Consider the following 18263-nt stretch of genomic DNA (forward strand, 5'->3'; position numbering starts at 1 on the left):
GTGCTGCCCATGTACTCCACAATTCTGCTTCTCAGGCACAATGGAACTGGGCTGGGCTCTGGGACCCTCACCCCTTGCGAAGGGCCATGACCCTAGGGTATATCTATAATGCAATGTAAACCCAGGATTTGAACTCAGGCTCAAGCCTAATCCCCCTTCTATCTACACACAAATTGTGCTAACCTAGAGCTTGAATCCAGGGTCTCAGAACCCCACAAGGGTGGAGGGGCCACACCTGAGTCAAACTGGAATCCAGGGTTCACGCAGTATTGCTTTGCAGTGTAGGTGCAGCCTTACTGGACTCGTGCTCCAGGAGTCCACCAAACGTATTCCAACAATCCCATGGGCTGACTTGCTTAGTTTTCTGGACAGTCAAGTTTTTCCACACTGCACCACAAAGGGCTAAAGCAGCTACATTTTGGGAGGGTGATAGGAAGTGTGGGCTACGGGTGGGTAGACTCAGGCCTGCGTAGTGCAGTATAGATATTGAATCCCCAGATTGGGACCCAGGGTTCAATAATGCCTAACATGAGGTTACAAATGAGTGTAGATCAGGGATCGGCAACCTTTGGCATGCGGTCTGCCGGGGTAAGCCCCCTGCCGGGACAGTTTGTTTACTTCACAGCTCCCACTGGCCGCGGCTCACAGCTCCAGGCCAGTGGGGGCTGTGGGAAGCAGCGGCGAGCACATCCCTCGGCCCACACTGCTTCCCGCAGCCCCCAGTGGCCTGGAGCGGTGAACTAAGGCCAGTGGTAGCTGCAGTTGGCTGAACCTGCAGACACGGCAGGTAAATAAACCAGCCTGGCCCGCCAGGGGACTTAACCTGGCAGGCCACGTGCCAAAGGTTGTCGATCCCTGGTGTAGATGCTCAAGCCCTAGGTAACAACCCAGGGTTTGCTAACTCGAGTTCTACTAACCCTGTGCTTATATTGCAGTCTATACTGCCCACTAAGCCCAGCTCTGACTCAGGTTTGAGTCCAAGCTCCCCCTCTGTCCACACACAAATTAGTCTGACTTGGGTCAGCAAGCACTCAGGTCCGGAGTCCTAGGACCCTGCTAAGGGGGTTGATCAGAGGCCAGTCCTGCTGTGACTCAGGTCCAAGCCCTGTCATTTTGCAATGTGAATACACACAGCTCAAGCCACAGACCCAAGTCAGAAGGTCTGCGTAGCGCAGTATGGACGTGTTAGCACAGTTGTGAGACCTGGATCCAGCTATTGTAAGCCCAGGTTTACAATGCAGTTTGGATGCTCAAGCGTGGGCTTGGAAACAGCCATGACACAAACCGGGTCCCACAGACCTGGGTTTACAACACAGTACAGACACACCCTTGGGGTGAGATTCACAAAGACACGTAGGTGCCTAACTCCCATTGGTTTCACTAAGAGCGAGGTGCCCACATACCTGTGCAAATCCCACCCTTAGTCCCTCTGTGCCTCAGGTCCCATCGGTAAAACGTGCTCTGCCCTTTCTGACAGGGGCATTGCAAGGATCAACACATTACAGACTGTGAGGTGCTCAGAACGATTGGAATGGGGGCCAGATCGGTGCCTGAGATGGACTAGCAATGGTGGGAAAGCTTTCAGAAAAAGCCTGGTGTCGAGAAGGCCTATATGTCCCGTCCATTGCTCCAAGGTCACGCAGCGATTCTCTAATGGGGCACCTGTGGCCTGCTGAGACAGGAGAACGACCTCCTCTGCACCTGCATTGATAGCAAAGCCTCCAGTACACGTGGGGTGGGGGCGGGAATTGGTCACCAGTCTTCCCGAGTGCTGTTCAAACAGCCTTCCCCATTCTGCACTCAGGGGCTGCAGGAGTGGGATGCGAAGCAATGAAGGGGCCATTTCTATACCCTGTGGCCAAAACTTTCTGAAGGTGCAAATAGCCATTTGGGTGCCTATCTATGGGCCCAAGACCCTGTTAGAAGGACAAGGGCAACTTCTCCTCTGAGCCTGGCATTCCCTTGCCTACCACCTCCCTTCCCTGAGTTGTTGCATGAGAAGCAACCCTAAAGTGGGCCGGTTCTGTACTGCCTCCAGTCTTCAGTGCTGTCTCCCTGTTCTCCAACCCCCCCAGTCACCTGCCCCTTCTGAAGCTCTGCTGTGTGAGCCTCAACACTTTCCACGCCTCCCCCCTGCCACATTTCCTATTGGTCCTGTCCCAATCCTGCCTCTCCTCTTCCTTTCTAATGTGAATCCTGTACACCGTCAATATATCCTGGCCATCTGTTATTCCCCATTTGCTGGGGCACTGACTCTGTCTGCTTTCCCCACCGCATGTGGTGGGAGGGGGCATTCCCTGTCGAGGAGGTGGTTCCATTCCAGGTGGGAAATGTGAAAGCTACATCTGGAGGCTTTTCTGGTCCCACCAAGTGAAAGGGGACGGCCAGCTGAGGTGCCACTGAGCGTGGCCATGTTAAAGGGTTTAGAGCTGCAAGCTAACAAGAGGCGGAAGGTGGGCAATTTAAGACCAAGGGAAATGGAAAGGGGTAGAGACATAACTATAGTGGGGACAACGTAGTCTTGGTCCCCTGCAATTCTGTGGGCAAAATGATGTCACTTATGGTGGGTGAGAGAATTGCTTTTCTGGAGTTTGGGGAAACAGGGGAGATTGTGGCTGTAGAGCAGCCAGCCCCAGCCAGGGGCCCAGCAGACAGGTTCTAGGCCGGAGGTGCTCCTCTTTCCCAGACAGCTGGCTATCACAAGCAGTCAGGAGCAAGGAGCCGCTCCCATGCCAAACGAGAGCACGTCACATGGAGAGAAGGAAAGGGTGAGTCAGCGGAACCTGGCCATTCACGGACTATGTCCAGGCATCCATAAAAACACGAGGGAAGGGTTTGTGCCACACCTGGGCAAAGGCATCTCAAGTGCCTCAAGCTTTACCTGCCTTCCATGCAGATGATGTGTGTGCAGGTAGTGGCGTGGGGAGGGAGCTACAGTGGATTTTCTTGGCTGTGAGGCATTCTTTTTAGGAGAACCGTGGCTGCAGAGCAGGTACTTCCTGAATGTGGGGCTCGGTGTGGTAAGAGGGGCTTAGTGGCTCCCCCTTGCAGCCCACAGGAAGAGGTGGGGCAGAAGGGAATCAACTGCTCTGAATATGGATTTGTGAGGCTTGAAAACTTTGGAGGCACCCAAAGATAATTTGTTCCTACTTCCTAATATACTCAGGCCTTAGACTCACCTCTGCTGTGTCCCAGCTCCTTAATGGGAGCTTCCTGAATTGGTTGTTAGATACCATGGTGCCTTAAAAAATACCAAAGATCAGCAGATCAGATAGATAGGGTCAAAGCAGGGAGAATTGATAGTGAGGAGTATAACTATCAGTACTGCATGGACAGTTACAAGGTAATGGCTTGCATTAAATGCCCTAAGTTCTGCTCAGGCAAAGTCTGGGCTCAGAGTAAAACCTGGGATGGAATCTTTGTGCTTGGTCTCTTCTTCAAATGTCCCAAAGTCCCTGTCCAGGAATATGAGAGAATCTTCCCAGGACATTCCTCTAACCAGGACACCTGAATTATTCCTTACATGGCCTCCTGATGGAAAAGGCTGGGGCTGAAATATGCTGGGTGCTTCTCACAACCAACACCATTCCCTCTGTGCAACAGCTAGGACTGCGGTGGCTGTAGGGACCCCGCATCCTCCATTCCTGACGCTGTGTTCTGGGCATTGTTAGGGTTGTTCCTTGTAAGGCAGTGTAGTTCCCCAGCTTCTCCCAGGATTCCTCACTCTCCACAATCACTGTGAAAGCTCTCCTCCCTTCAGCCTATCCCAATTTGGGGGTGCCAATGCCAGGAGTGTAACCCCCAAGAGCATCTAATCCATAGGGTCAAAGAATCTGGGCCCAGGTCTCCTGCACAAATGCCTCTGCACTGGCTGAACTCTTGCTCTGGAGCCCAAGGGACAGGTGCCCCCAAGCCCAATTGCCTCAGTCTCTGTGCAGACAGAGCAACTTCCCTTCTGGGCTAGTCAAGGGCAGTTAGTTTTACATGGATGATACCACTGTAAGGGTAAATCCCAGGAAAAGAGAGGGACACTGCACTGGTGGGGGCGGGGAACCCATGGAGATTAATGAGCAGGTAAGTATGCCCAGTGGTCTGTGATGGGATGTTAGATGGGGTGGGATCTGAGTTACTACAGAGAATTCTTTCCTGGGTGCTGGCTGGTGAGTCTTGCCCACATGCTCAGGGTTTAACTGATCGCCATATTTGGGGTCGGGAAGGAATTTTCCTCCAGGGCAGATTGGCAGAGGCCCTGGAGGTTTTTCGCCTTCCTCTGCAGCATGGGGCACGGGTCACTTGCTGGAGGATTCTCTGCAGCTTGAGGTCTTCAAACCACAATTTGAGGACTTCAATAACTCAGACATAGGTTAGGGGTTTGTTATTGAAGTGGATGGGTGGGATTCTGTGGCCTGCATTGTGCAGGTCAGACTAGATGATCATAATGGTCCCTTCTGACCTTAAAGTCTATAAGTCTATGAGATTGTTTTCTGCGTGGTCTTGTTTTGCAATTGGGTGAATGTCCTGATACCAGGAGGAAGGGGCTGAATGATCCCAGTTCTGTGTTGTAACCATGGTTCTTCTAGTCTGCCCCAGATTTCACTCTGTTCCAAGGTGTCAGCAGGGGTCAGGGAGCTGGACTGCCACTGCCACCCACCGAAATGTAGAGGGTGTGGTTGGAAGTATGAGGACATGCTGATAGCTGGGTGTGCATGTGCATGTTGTAATGTATTGGCCAGGGCTTACTTGTACCACTGCTGCTTCATGGCTGGCCTAGCAAGGGTAAGAGCCCTAGTATTATTGACAGTTAAGGGTGGTTCTCTCCTTTAGCTCAAGTGCTAAAATCCTGAGGTTTTTGAAGCTGAAGGTCACATGCTGTACACCCCAAAGCTGCATGTGTGCAGTTTAACCAATGCCCGTTAGATCTCGATGTAGCTCCCAGATTCCTTACCATTTATGTGTAATTAGGTGCTATTGAAGAGTTAGAGGTGGGGTCAGAGAAGATTGACAAGGATGACTAAAGGCCTGGAAAAACTCTCCTATGACGAGAGATTGAAAAGACTGGGATCGTTCAGCTTAGAAAGGGACAAATGGGAGCAGACATGATAGAAATACATTAAATAATGTATGATCTAGAGAAAGTGGATCCAGAATGTCCATTCTCCCTGTCTTGTAACACAAGAACAAGGGGATATGAAATGGCAAACTCAAAACTGATAACAGGAAATACTTTTTCACACAATGTGTACATAGACTGTGGAACTCACTGCCACAGGAAGTCATTGAGGCCAGAATTTAGCAAGATTCAGAAAGGGAGTGGAGATTTATATGATACCAAGACTATCCAGAGTTAATGCTAACAAAAAAATTTGAAGGGGTCTAAAACCTCATGCTTCAGGGTTTCAGCCAGTCTCTGTAAGGGACCAAGATGAGACCTAATGTGGGGGGAAGATTATCCCACACTTGCCTACTTGGTAGTTCTGACCGTTTCCTCTGAAGCATCCGGTGCTGGCCACTGCCTGAGACAAGATACTGAGCTAGATGGATCTTAGGTCTGACACAGCAATTCCTATGTTCCCATGTGCATATGGGGATGTGAAGGGGTGTGTGTGTAGAACAGAAGAGAATGCCTGAGAGCTTAATGTGAAGGTATGTGTTGCCTGCGAAGGAGGCAGAGAAGGCAGAAAGAATGACCCAGAGAGGAGTTGTTTGCCTCGACTGGTTTCTGATGTTCTCATTTGTTCTTTCTTCTCTTGTTTTGCAGGGAATTTTAAAGGTCTGTGTAAGCAAATCGATCACTTCCCTGAGGATACAGATTATGAAGCTGACACAGCAGAATATTTCCTCCGTAAGTCTGCAGGCTCTTTTCCTTGGAACTGATTGTGGGTGCGAGCACTGGGTGCCCTTTGCTTCCTGTAGATGACACTGTTCAAAGTCTGGTTCCCTTGAGGATTAACATGCCAGATGAGGCAAAATCTGGAAGAATTGACTGGGGGCATCCCTAAGACCTTCTGAATATCTGTCTCAGTGGGTCCCCTGCCTTCCACTAACGAATCCACTCCCACCTCCACAAGACCAAATCTACCGGATCCTGCTAGAGTCAAACTTGCACTGGCAATTAAAGGGTTTTTTAATTAAAGGTATTTAATTATGATAAACTTCTGTAGCCCCTCAGCCTCACCCCCAACTCTAAATACATTGGAAAAATATTGACAAGGAGAAGGAAGCATTTCCAAGATGCAGAGAGTGTGTCCCGTTAGCTCTCAGATAATGCAAAACAGATAATAGGCTTCCAGTGAAAATTACTCGAAGGAGAAGGGGAAACGACAGAAGCACTGACTGTGTCACCAGTTGCAATCATCTCTCAGGTGGGAGGGACTGAGTAACCCTGTGGATTGAGGGTAGGTTATAGAGACTTGCACAGAAACTGCAGGTCACTTGTTCCATCTGATCCCCAGGCAAGGAGATTAGAGGGTTTGGGTATGGGGTCACGAGCCTTTCACTTCTGAGTCACTGAATCTAATGCATGCCAGGTCATTTGTGACCAGGAGTCACTACCCTCTGATAATTGTCAATCCACATAAAATGAGTCAGTGGTCTTAGTCTATTTCTGGAGCAAGTAGTCACCTCACAGAAACCATCACCATGAGAGACACTAATTAGCAGCCTTGGTAGCAGTCTCAGCAAAGCAACCGAGGATTGAATGGGCCATAAAGACTGACCTCCCTTAGATGTAGTAGCCCCTCCATAAGGGGCGAAAGGCACAGTAGTAGGGAGGCTGGGATAGTGTGCGTGTGTGTGTGCACTTGGGGGAGAGAGGCGCGAAAGCTTACACCACTTCTGTTTCTGCTGTCCCTGTTGGGATTCAGATATTGAATTCTTATACTGTGATCAGATCCGATTTCAAAAACTGAATAGGTTTGTGCTGGTCAGTGCTTAGATGGGCAAGCTCTGAGGAGCTCCTGCTTCTGTCACCAGAGCTGTTGATCAGACACTTTTCGCTGACAGAACATTCACTTAAGTGGACTGCAGATAAGAGACGGAGAGCGGGTGGCAGGGGAACGGCATGGTAAGAACAGAGCCTGTTGGAGCTAACGCTTCTCTTTGGAGCACAGAAAAGACTGAAGAGCATGTATCAGGGCCACTTGCTGCACTTAGAGCGTGGTGTGTCTCTGGAAGGGGCACACAAGTGGAAAGCAGAGACACTAGAGATCAGAGCCCAACTTGGGACATGAGGGCAGAGTTCACAACTCCCATGGACGTGGAGCCAGCCTGGAAAGCTGTGCAGTTCTGTGTGGTCCCATAAAACCTGGATTGATGAAAAGAGACCACTTTTGTTCAGTGCAAAAGCAGAGGCTCGGTCTTCCTTTACAACAGATGCACAGGTCCCAGCGCTAATCTCTACCTCTATGTCCTGTTGTGCCTCCATGAGCACAGTTTCTGTTGACATCATGAGAGGAGATCTTTGCTCTAAAGGAGCCCAAAAGAAGTGGCTTTTAATTGTGTGGGCTAAGCATCAGGGATCTGCTAGGGCTGGGGATCTCTAGGAGTCACCAACTACGACTTGTGTGTGTTTGGAGCATGCTGGAGGCCCAGCAGCACCATGGAGTTAGAAAGATTTGGGATTCTTTCAAGATCATTTATGTGGATGAAAGAGGGAGACTGTGATAGGATTTAATCATCAATTCTAAAATATTTGCCCACCTGCTGCGGTTTTAAATAATCCCTTGGAGAAGGTTTCCTTAAAATGTATTTCTGTTGCATTGCTTGCCAGACAGCTTGAGGGCCAGGGCTGCAAACATGGGTGACACTCATCAGCAGAGGGATGGGCGTGCTGTTTTGTTGCTGTAGAGTTACCTCTGAGCACAGGTTTGCTAGTGAAGAATTGTTTGCTGGCATTGGTCTCTTTTTAGCAAACAGAGCTTTGGAGCATTTGTTTCGGGGAAGAGCCCACAGAGGGCTCCAGATCACTGTCTCCTCCAAGAGGAGACAAGTGTAGGTCAAATGGTAGATCTATTATCCTTGACAACGTTCCCTTCAAAGCAAATCCCCAAGTGGAATCCCTTAGGAAAGAGCAGTGTTCAATTAACTGAAGCGGGATATTGGGGTTTGGGCAGACTTAATGAGGTACTTGCTGGGTCATGTCTTGTAGAAGGAGCCTCATGCTGAGCGAGGCCTGACTGGAGATGGCCTGACTTGGACGGGTTCTCCCAGGACTTCTGCTAAATTGGAGCTTGTTGAGGCTTCACCTGAGCTGGGGCTGGTAGTGTTGGCATGATTGTCTAGGAGGTTGTTTCTGATCTTTAGATTAGATTGTTGCCTGGATCAGAGTGGGCAGGAGATTGGGATGGCAGGGAGCCTGATTAGGACTCAGTTTGGTTTTGCTGACCATTCAGATAAGATGGCTCGGGTTCCTTGCAATCAAATGGCCGGTGTCAGGAGGAAGCGGGGGAATGCCAGTGTGTTTCTTTGCCACAAGACTCTGAGGCTGGGTAGAAGCCATTCCGAACACATTGCCAGCTCTCCTTCCCTTCAGACGGCATGGTCTGCACAGGGCCGGCCAACAACATTTTGGCACCTGAGGCAGGGAGCTCAAATGATGCCCCCATACCCCCTCACTTGGGCCAAAACTTTGAAAGGTCTTAATTGTTCTACTCCTCTTATGGTACTGCTTTGCTACCTACCCCAATAACGGAGAACCTAACAACTTAAAATGCCTTGTTCAAAAATTTTAAGTAACACTTAACTTTCAAACGCCTGAACAGCAAATGTAACTTTTCTTGTCTGCATAGTAAACACTGGCATTTTTATCTGTTTGAATAATCAAAGTGATGCTTTCCGTGCCTTCTTGGTTGCAAAGATTTGAACTGCTTCCTGAAGATCCACAGTCTGGGCCAGCTCATAGTCTATGGAGATGGTTGCAAGGCCGACCAGCCTCTTCTGTGTCATTGTGGAGAGTAGTTGTGTTTTTATTAACTTCATCTTGTTAGAAGTGTTAGAAGTATGCACAGAGCAACAAAAGCATTTGGAAAGAGGGTGGTCATCTTATTTGTGCACATATATTCCAGAACAGTCTTTGGAGTTGATTCTGCTGAAATGTATCTTGAAAGGGCTTTCAGTTCATCACCTAAATCACTCACATCAATATTGCGCATGTCATCATGTGTCAACACTGTCCCTAGTGCCCTGCATTGCTGGTGTAGGTCTTCTTCAGGTATAGTGAGGAGTTTTGGAATATCACACAACATCCCAAATATACTGCTGTGTTCCTTGAGCTGCATGAAACGTTCTTCAACCGACTGTATTGCACAATCTAGCACCTGGTTAAAGAATTCAACTTTGAATTGTTGTTTGGGGTCTCTTATGGGATTATCCCGTGCCTCGTAATCAAAATGTCTTCTTCTTCGGTGACTCTTGTATTCTTGAATGGGTGGGAAAATAGCTTCAGTGTGAAGTTCCTCTGCCAACTTCTGTGCACTCTTCAGAATGTTTTGAAATCCCTCATCTGACCGGTAAGACTGTAGGTATGACTTTGTCCAGTTGTTCCATTGTTCCAGATATATCAAGGTCAACACCTTGGAGTCTTTTGCTTACAACATTTATTTCAAACAGTGTGTCATGCCACAACACTAAGCCACACAGAAATTTGAAGTTATGTATGTTTCTGGTGATTCCATCTCCCTTTGCCACTGTTCTCCCATGAACAGTTCCTATCATAGCATTATCCTCCATAATGGCAACTATGGCATCATTGATCTTCCCAATTTGGTGTTTGATAGGCTTTATCGCCTCCACTCGATTTTCCCATCGTGTGGCACTCAGTGGTTTCAATGTCAAAGAGGATGTTCCCAGATGTTGCTTCAAAATTTGCCAGTGATGAGCTGATGCAGAGAAAAATACATAGATGCTTTGAATTACATTAAAAAATTCAGCAGCCTCACTAGAAGCTGATGCTGCATTACTGACCACCAAGTTCAATGAATGAGAACTGCACACGACAAAAAAAGCTCGAGGGTTTAACTCTCGGATCCGTGTCTGCACTTCTCTGTTCTTTCCTCTCATGTTGGCACCATTATCGTAGCTCTGACCTCTCATGTCAGCTATCGCAATTCCCGTATCTTCCATCTTTTTAGGAAGCACATTTGTCATACCAGCTCCTGTAGTATCATCAATGTCAATAAATTCTAGGAAATGCTCTCTGACAGTCACCTTTGCAGGGACATTTTCACTAGGTTCTGTTGTTGTTACAAAATGCACCATTAAAGTCATTTGTTCCGTATGGCTGATGTCAGGTGTGCAGTCCAGAATAACAGAGTAATATCTTGCTGACTTCAGATCTGCCACAATCTTCTGTTTGACTTTTGTTGCCAGTAACTGTATGATCTCATTTTGAATTGTTTTTCCAAGGTAGTGGTGTATGTACATTTCTTGGGTGGCGACTCTTCTTAGATGCTCCTGGAGAACAGCATCAAACTCAGCCATCAGCTCCACAATTTTAAGGAAGTTTCCATTGTTTGGCACATACAAACGATCTGAAGTGCCACGCAGTGCTAGGTTTTGGGTAGCAAGCATTCTCACAATGGCAATGAGCCTTTTCAGAACATTTTTCTAGTAAAGAGACTCTGATGCAATGTTCTCTTGATGCTAATCATCTATGGTGGCCTTCAACCTTAGTCTTACCTCAAGCTCTTTCCACCTATGGAATGCTCTCTGGTGATTTGCTGCCTTCTCATGGCATGCCAGATTTCTAGCCAGATTTTTCCAGTCCTTTGTTCCTGTAGAACCCAATGTGGCTGGAACAATAGACTGGAAGAGTTTGCAACAAAAACAGTATGCAGCATTCTGGGTTTTTGAGTACATAAGCCATGGCCTCTCCACTTTTGTCACCATTGGGGATTTCATGCCAGTAATGTGTTGGATGGAAACTTCTATTTTCATTGTCTTTGGGGAACATGATGTTTTTCACTTGCTGTGGCCCATGCAGTACAAGGAAGTCCCTCAGGCTACTGCTCAAGTGGGTCCACAGTCCTGGATCATCTAGACTTAAGGAGCTAAACTCAGCAGCAGCTGTTTCTTGCGCCTCCACCACACTCTTCTCTGATCTACACTTTTCTTCAGAAATGTGCATGGTTACACATGGATGCTGCAGTAGCTGCCAGGTCACCTGTACTCTGACTACCTAGAAGATCAGGCATCTCCTCACCACTCACAACCTCACTGGGGCCAGAAGGCTCACCATGAATGTTTATATCTATATATCTCAGGAGAGCTCCTTCCTGCTTAGATAGAAAAGCTTCCTTTCTTTTTCTGAATGCTGCCCCAGAGGGGTGTTTTCTTCTTTCACTCAGGACTGCTGTTCTGTGCCAGCTATAGTGGCTCTCAACACTCAGTTGAAGGGGACTAATAAGCAGGCTGGTAGCAGGGCCTGAGTGAGGGAAGATATCAGTGTCCTAAGGGCCTAACTGGCTCCTACTACTTCAGTTGAGTGCCTGTTTTCCTCAAGTGGGTTCAGGGAAGCAGCAGTAAACAGGAATCTCCCTGAGAAGCTGGTGTTAATCAGTCCAGGCTCCTGGGGGTGCTAGAGAGATACATAGAATCATAGAATATCAGAGTTGGAAGAGACCTCAGGAGATCATCTAGTTCAATCCTCTGCTCAAAGCAGGACTAATCCCCAGACAGATCTTTACCCCAGTTCCCTAAATGGTCCCCTCAAGGATTGAACTCACAAACCTTGGGTTTAGCAGGCCAATGCTCAAACCATTGAGCTATCCCTCCCCCGCAACATAAGAGGCTTCTCCTCCTCCTCTCTCTCCCTGCAGCGCCTGCTGCTTTTTGTTATTCCCTCTCACCTTTTCTCCTGCCTGCCTGTTATGTCTCTTGTGCCCTCCTTCCTCCAGCACAACACTCCACCATCTCTGTGCATCTGGAGCAGAGAGAATACATATGCACCAGCAGCAGACACAATTTTCTACACTCTGGGTCCTAGTGGCGCCACACCCCCACCCCTGGCACCCGAGGCAGCCGCCTCAGTTTGCCTCATGGTAAGGCCAGCCCTGGGTCTGCACTGGACTCTGGAACAGTACGGTGGGTTCAGTGACAGCCCCTCTCTTCCATGGTCATTTGACTCTGTGGAACTTCTGAAATGAATAAGGCAATGGAGCTGAGATTAAGGGCAGAGAATCTTGGTTTCACCCCTCTGCTCCCAATTTCATACTGTGACCTTGTGTTCTCCCCAGCATGTGATGCTAACAATTTCCACAGGGCCCCTCCATACAGCGGGCATCCACTTGGCATTTGCTTGCTGTCACCTGGCTCCCCACTGTTCAATCTTCCGCTATTTTCCCCAAACCATTAGCACGGTTATTCCCATCTCATTCCCTGAAGTAGAGCTACGTAGGACTGGAGAACAGGCGAGAGGTTCCTCACACCCCTTTGGGTTTATAGCAAGCAGGGATTGTGCTAGAGTCGGCACCAGCAAGAATTCAGTGCCTGTGCCTGATACGAGGGATAGATTCTCCCCCAGGGCCTGTGAACCGACTGTCCCTGCTGTCTAGAGAAACCCCCTTTGTTTGCTTTATTCAGGTTGATTCTCCTACCTTTGCACTGAAAGAAGATTTGCATTGAGGCATGTTCTTTCTCAGCCATGTGTTTGTTTCACACAGTAGCATCTTCTTTCTGCTGGGAAGAGAGGAGAGGCCTCTCTCATAAAAATACTGACTGTACCTGCTGTGATGTATTGTGCAGCATGTGCCAATCCACAACACTGCTCTCTGCTGGACAGAATATGGAGGGGAGGGGCGAGGGGTGCACAAATGCACACCACTACCGTCTGTTGGCTGAAATAAATGAGAGCTCCTCCTGGTGTGTGTGTGTGTTTGCACATGCATGTGCGCTGCTCTCTGCTGGATGGAATATGCATGAGGTTGTGAAGTTGCACCTTTAGCTCGCCATTGGGAGTCCTGTGCTTTTGGAGGATTAGGTTGTGAGTTCTATTTCCCAATGCCAGTGAGGGCTGCAGCCTCAGCCTATAGCCGCAAACTGTCACCCTGCCTCGGTAGCTGCTTTCCAGCTCTCTACAAATCTCTCCTTAAGAGGCAAGTTCACTTTCCAAATGATGTGCAATTGACTGACTCTTTGGGTGAAACGTTTGGGACGCTGGCACTGCTCTTTAAAAACCAAACTGCATCGCATTATAGATGGGAATAATAGCTGAAGGGCCCTACTCAGGCAAATGGTGTGAACAAAAGCAGGAGTGAGAGGTTTGCAGGGGGTTCAGCAAGGTTATGAAAGAGTCCCAGGTAAACTTCTGCCACCAGGCCCCTTGAGTATGCCACTGGCTTCTGATAGTCTCAATGACAATCCAACACATGGGTGATCCATTTGTGACCACTCTCTCCTTCTGTCTCCTCTCGCCCTCCCCTTCTTTCTCTTTATTCCTCCCTGAATCACTCTGCCCTCTCCATGTTTCTCTCCCTTCTCTGTTTCCTCTCCTTCTCCCCCACACAATACATGCTATTGTTTCCCCGCTGTATCCGTTCCCTCCCCTCCCCATCTCTTTGTCTCCTGTATTGTTTTCCCTTCTCCCTTTCCTCTGTCTCCTACCTGTGCTGTTATTTCTCCCCCTCTCCCTCTCTTTTTCACAGGGGCTGTAAGGGCCTCTAGTATTTTCCCGATCCTGAGTGTGATTCTGCTTTTCATGGGTGGACTCTGCATTGCAGCCAGCGAGTTCTACAAAACCCGACACAACATCATCCTTAGTGCCGGCATCTTCTTCGTGTCTGCAGGTAAAGGGACGAGGGACAAATGGGCTGGGGGGATGGAAGACTAAGAGCAATAGCGAGGAAGATACCATCAGGGAATGAGAGTGACAGGCTGTCCATGTGATGGAGCAGCAGAGGCAGAAGGGAAAGGAGGTGGTATATTTGCACAGGCAAAAAGGGCAACATATATTTTTCAGTTTAGATGAGCTTTATTTCAGATGAATGAAAACATTCAACCAGAAAGAGTAAATATTAAGTCTCTCTGTGTGTGAGAGAGAGAGAGAGAGAGAGAGAGAGAGCACACAGTGACTCACTCTGACATTCTGTATCTGAACTGACACACAAAATGGCAGCTGCTCCCTGCAGAGAGATTCCTCTACATGTACAAACACAGTAAACAGAAAACAGAATCCCAGCTCCCTTCAGTTACATGGCTACGTCCACCACTGGACAGACTCTGACATCAGACAGAGGGAGCCATGGAGTCCCTGACTACTTCTCAACAGGATGCAACCACCTTGGGTGGAGGAAATATAGGAAATCAATTTCTCCAGGCCAGGGTTAGAGCAGTGTTGGGGTGCAGGGCTGGGAAGGCAGGATCTCAGAATTGGATGTACATGGAGACTGAGCTCCTCTCTACATCTGCTGAGGGAGCGGGTCTCACGGAGGTAGGCAGGACTGACTGGGGTGCCAGTAGCAGAGTGAAGTTTAGGGTTCAGTGAACATGTGGAATGAATTGCTCTCTCACCTGAGAATCCCCAGAAAGGGCTCCAAGCAGGGCAGGGTTGGAGGCTAGTTTGGGGAGCTGTGAGCAGACAGGCAGCTGGGCCCTCACCAGCACTGGACTACTCTTGGGAAGACCGGTGTCTTTAACCTTGCACCGCCTGCTGTCCTTTCCCTCTAGGAAACTCTAATGTTTTCCTCTCTCTCTTACCCTCGCTCGCAGGTCTGAGTAATATAATTGGCATCATTGTGTACATATCAGCCAACGCTGGAGACCCCTCCAAGAGCGACTCCAAGAAGAACAGTTACTCCTATGGTTGGTCCTTCTACTTTGGGGCCCTGTCCTTCATTATAGCTGAGATGGTGGGAGTGCTGGCCGTCCACATGTTTATTGACCGGCACAAACAGCTGCGTGCCAACGCTCGTGCCACGGACTACCTCCAGTCCTCCGCCATCACCCGCATCCCCAGCTACCGCTACCGCTATCAGAGACGCAGTCGCTCCAGCTCCCGTTCCACTGAGCCTTCACACTCCAGGGATGCCTCGCCCGTCGGGATCAAAGGGTTCAATACCCTCCCATCAACGGAGATCTCGATGTATACCCTGACCAGGGACCCCCTGAAGGCTGCTACCACCCCCACCGCCACCTACAATTCTGACAGGGATAACAGTTTCCTCCAGGTTCACAACTGTATCCAGAAAGAGAACAAGGACTCTATCCACACTAACACAGCCAACCGCCGGACCACCCCGGTATGAAGCCGCCGCCAGGAGCTGAAAATGGGGAAGGAGCAGGCGGGAGGTGGGGAGGAAATGGAAGAGGAGAAGCAGGGGCACCAGGGCGGGCAGGGGAGGGAGAAGAGAAAGCATCCACGGGGGAAACCTTCCAAAAGCAAAAAACAAAAACAAAACAACAACAACAAGAAAAGAAACAAAAGAAAAGAAACAACAATGACAAAAAAAAGTATAAAAAAATAAGAAAAAGGGGGAAAAAAGAAAAAACTTTAAAAACCAAGAGAGATTTAAAAAAAATAGAAAATAAATTCAAAAGAAAATGCATGATTTCCCATGTACCATTATTTTAACATTTAATAAAAACAAATTTAAAAAAGGGAACCAAGAAACAACAAAAAAACCAACAAAAAATTAAGTGGGAGGAGGAGGAGGAGGAGGCAGCTCTTTGGATTTTTTCAGGTTTCATTCTTTCATTTTTTTGGTTTGTTTTCTGTTCAGTTTTAACCCGACGTGGACTCACAGGCTCCGGGGGCGGGGGGGTCCCCAGGAAGTGGGGTAGGTGGGTTAGCAGTGATGAGTGTATCTGTGGGAGTTCTAGGAGTTCATGAGGACCCTGGAGATCTTGGGGTTACTTGTGACCTGCTCAGACTTGCCAAGACCCTGGGATCAAAGGTGATTCATGTGTCTCTTGTGGGACCTTGAAGGGTTAACATTGACTTTCCTGTCCTTGGGAATCCCAGGGATTAATGCTGATTCCCTGGTCCCCAGGGCTCCCAGGGAGTTAATGGTGACCAACCTGGACTCACTAGTCCCTGGGGATCCTGTGGTTAACAGCAACATTGCAAAAAAAAAAAATCCTAAAAAATAAGTGGCAATTTTTTAATAAAACAAAACCAACTATAAATAAATGTAAATACAGTAAGTGGATTTACTTGCAAGAAAACCAGATAGTATTTTTCTTTTCATTTTTGTTTTCTCCAGCTTTAAACTGTGAAAAACGTGGGAGTTGGGGGGAGGGAGGGAGGGAAATGCAAATTAGCGGGCGGGGGGGGGGCTTGTAAAGAGAAAACGGAAATTGAATCCCTTTAACAAAATGAAAATCACTGAGAGGCCGGAGCTCACCGGCTGGCAGGAGGGGAGAGGCTCCCCGCCAGCCACAGGGCTTTGTGCTAGACACACATCTCTCCCTGAGGAGAGGAAGATGCTGCTATTGGGGGGATGGGTGACAGACAGCATAAGGACTATATGCTAATAAGGAGACTAGCACTCACATGCACACTCCCATCATGCATGCAGTGGATGCTCCCCGGGGTAGGCAGACATGGGATGCCTGCTGCTGTATATACCTTCAAATGTCAGTTTTGCCTAGTCACCAGGAGCCTAACCCCCACCCCTGCTAAAACCAACGAGAGTCTGTCCATTGACCTCAATGGGCATCGGATTGGGCCCCAAGTCTTGGACAGACCTCGTCGCGTACAAGGCCTGATTCCCTACTGCCCTGCCCCTGCGTAGTCATTTACACCCAGCAGGGTGGGTGCAAAGTGCTACCAGATCGGAGGTTCCCATTTGCTTGCCCCAGTGGTAGCATTTTACCCTCATTCTGTCCCGGGGCAGTGACTTAACACAGATGCAAGGCAGTGAGGCCCTTGAACTCCTATATACATGCTCTCCTCTTCCTGCTCATACACACACTGGGCCTGATTCTCCTCTCCCGCTGGTTTGACCCCAGATAACTCCACTGCTTCCAGTGCAGTTACTCCTGGGTTACACTGGTGAGCATGAGAGGAGAATCAGGCCTACAGTCTCCCACTCATACGCACACTCGTCCCACCACACCATTGCAGACATCTGCCCTCCCCTCCCTGCTTCCTTCGAGAATGTAAATCCTACAAACCTCCTCACCGTGCCTGCAGCACCCATCCATCCCAGGAATTATCACACGCACCGGGGACTTGGCCTGACATTTAGCGCCAAGGCTTTGTGCTGAGGAGAATCAATGTGCCAAGGAGGTCCTAGAAACCACTTGTAATTCAGCTCCCTTTATAATGCTGCTACCAGGACACAGAGCGGGATGGCGGGGAGAGTGGGCAAAGCAATATGCCGCTGTGTGTCACTCAGTCAGCTACAGACCAGCCCAGGGCCAGCACAGATTGAGAGAATTCTCCACGGACATACGGACAACAGAATCCCTTCTGTTGCATCCAGGGGCAGGTCCAGGGCTGCGGGTTTATTGAGTGGGTCAGTTGACCCTTTCAGCTGCTCAGCCCCACCCTTGACTCTGTTCCAATTCCTGCTGCTCCAGTTTTAAAAGTCGTTAAGTCCCATGGTTCAGCTCCCACTGGAGTGTAGACACTGTTCCTAAAACGATTCCTGGCCCCAGATATTGCTGCTTTATCCTACTTTCCCTCTCAGCACAGGAAAGTGGGGTTCCTTCCAGGGCAGGGTTGGGGAGCAGCATGTGGGAAATTTAAGTCCAAGGTTAAACGAATTCTCTTTAGGTCTTGAGGGGAAGGTCTGGCGCTGATGGAGAAGCACAGAGAAAGCTTAGATGAAACTGACCATCTAGGTGGCATGCCTCAGTCTGTACTGGGTGTCTGGGATTCCTGCTGAATTCCAGTCACCTCCCAGCCTGCCATCCCCACCTGGTCCCCAGGCCTTTTAAAATGTAAAAGAATAGATGAAAAATAACCCCCTCCCTCCACCTCCAAGCACTGAATTAAAATTGGTTTCCCAAACTCCGGCGTAGACAGAGTATGGTGTTTTGGTTTAAATCCAAAGCTGCTTTTGAGAACTTGATGCCCACAAAGTTCTTGAGCATTCGCAGAGTGGAACGAGAAGATGAGTGAGCACCTGGGTGTGAGAGAGGGGGAGAGAAGGGGGAGGACTAGGACTGGCGGGGCAGCTTTTTCTAAGGATATTGCTCATGTCCAGCTCAAACCAGTTCAAGAAACCAACCTCCATTTTCTTTATTTTGTGGGGTTTTTTTCAGACTGTTAAAAAGAAAAAAATTAAAAAAACAGAAAATTACAAAAAAAAATCCTGGTACATGAA

The 18263-nt window shown here is 48.7% G+C and overlaps 1 protein-coding gene across 2 annotated transcripts in view; it reads left to right on the plus strand.

The window, feature by feature from the left end:
• Window positions 1–15592, plus strand: part of CACNG2 (calcium voltage-gated channel auxiliary subunit gamma 2) — a 59613-nt gene extending 44021 nt beyond the window's left edge. For both annotated transcript variants that reach the window (XM_045009953.1, XM_045009962.1), the window contains 3 exons: window positions 5759–5842; window positions 13638–13778; window positions 14701–15592. In XM_045009953.1, coding sequence (XP_044865888.1) covers window positions 5759–5842; window positions 13638–13778; window positions 14701–15236 — 761 coding nt within the window. In that variant the 3' untranslated portion in view covers window positions 15237–15592. The remainder of the gene's footprint in view (window positions 1–5758; window positions 5843–13637; window positions 13779–14700) is intronic.
• The last annotated feature ends 2671 nt before the right edge of the window (window positions 15593–18263 follow it).

This window comes from Mauremys mutica, chromosome 1, assembly GCF_020497125.1.
Source record: "Mauremys mutica isolate MM-2020 ecotype Southern chromosome 1, ASM2049712v1, whole genome shotgun sequence".
In the NCBI taxonomy this organism is placed as follows: Eukaryota; Metazoa; Chordata; order Testudines; family Geoemydidae; genus Mauremys; species Mauremys mutica.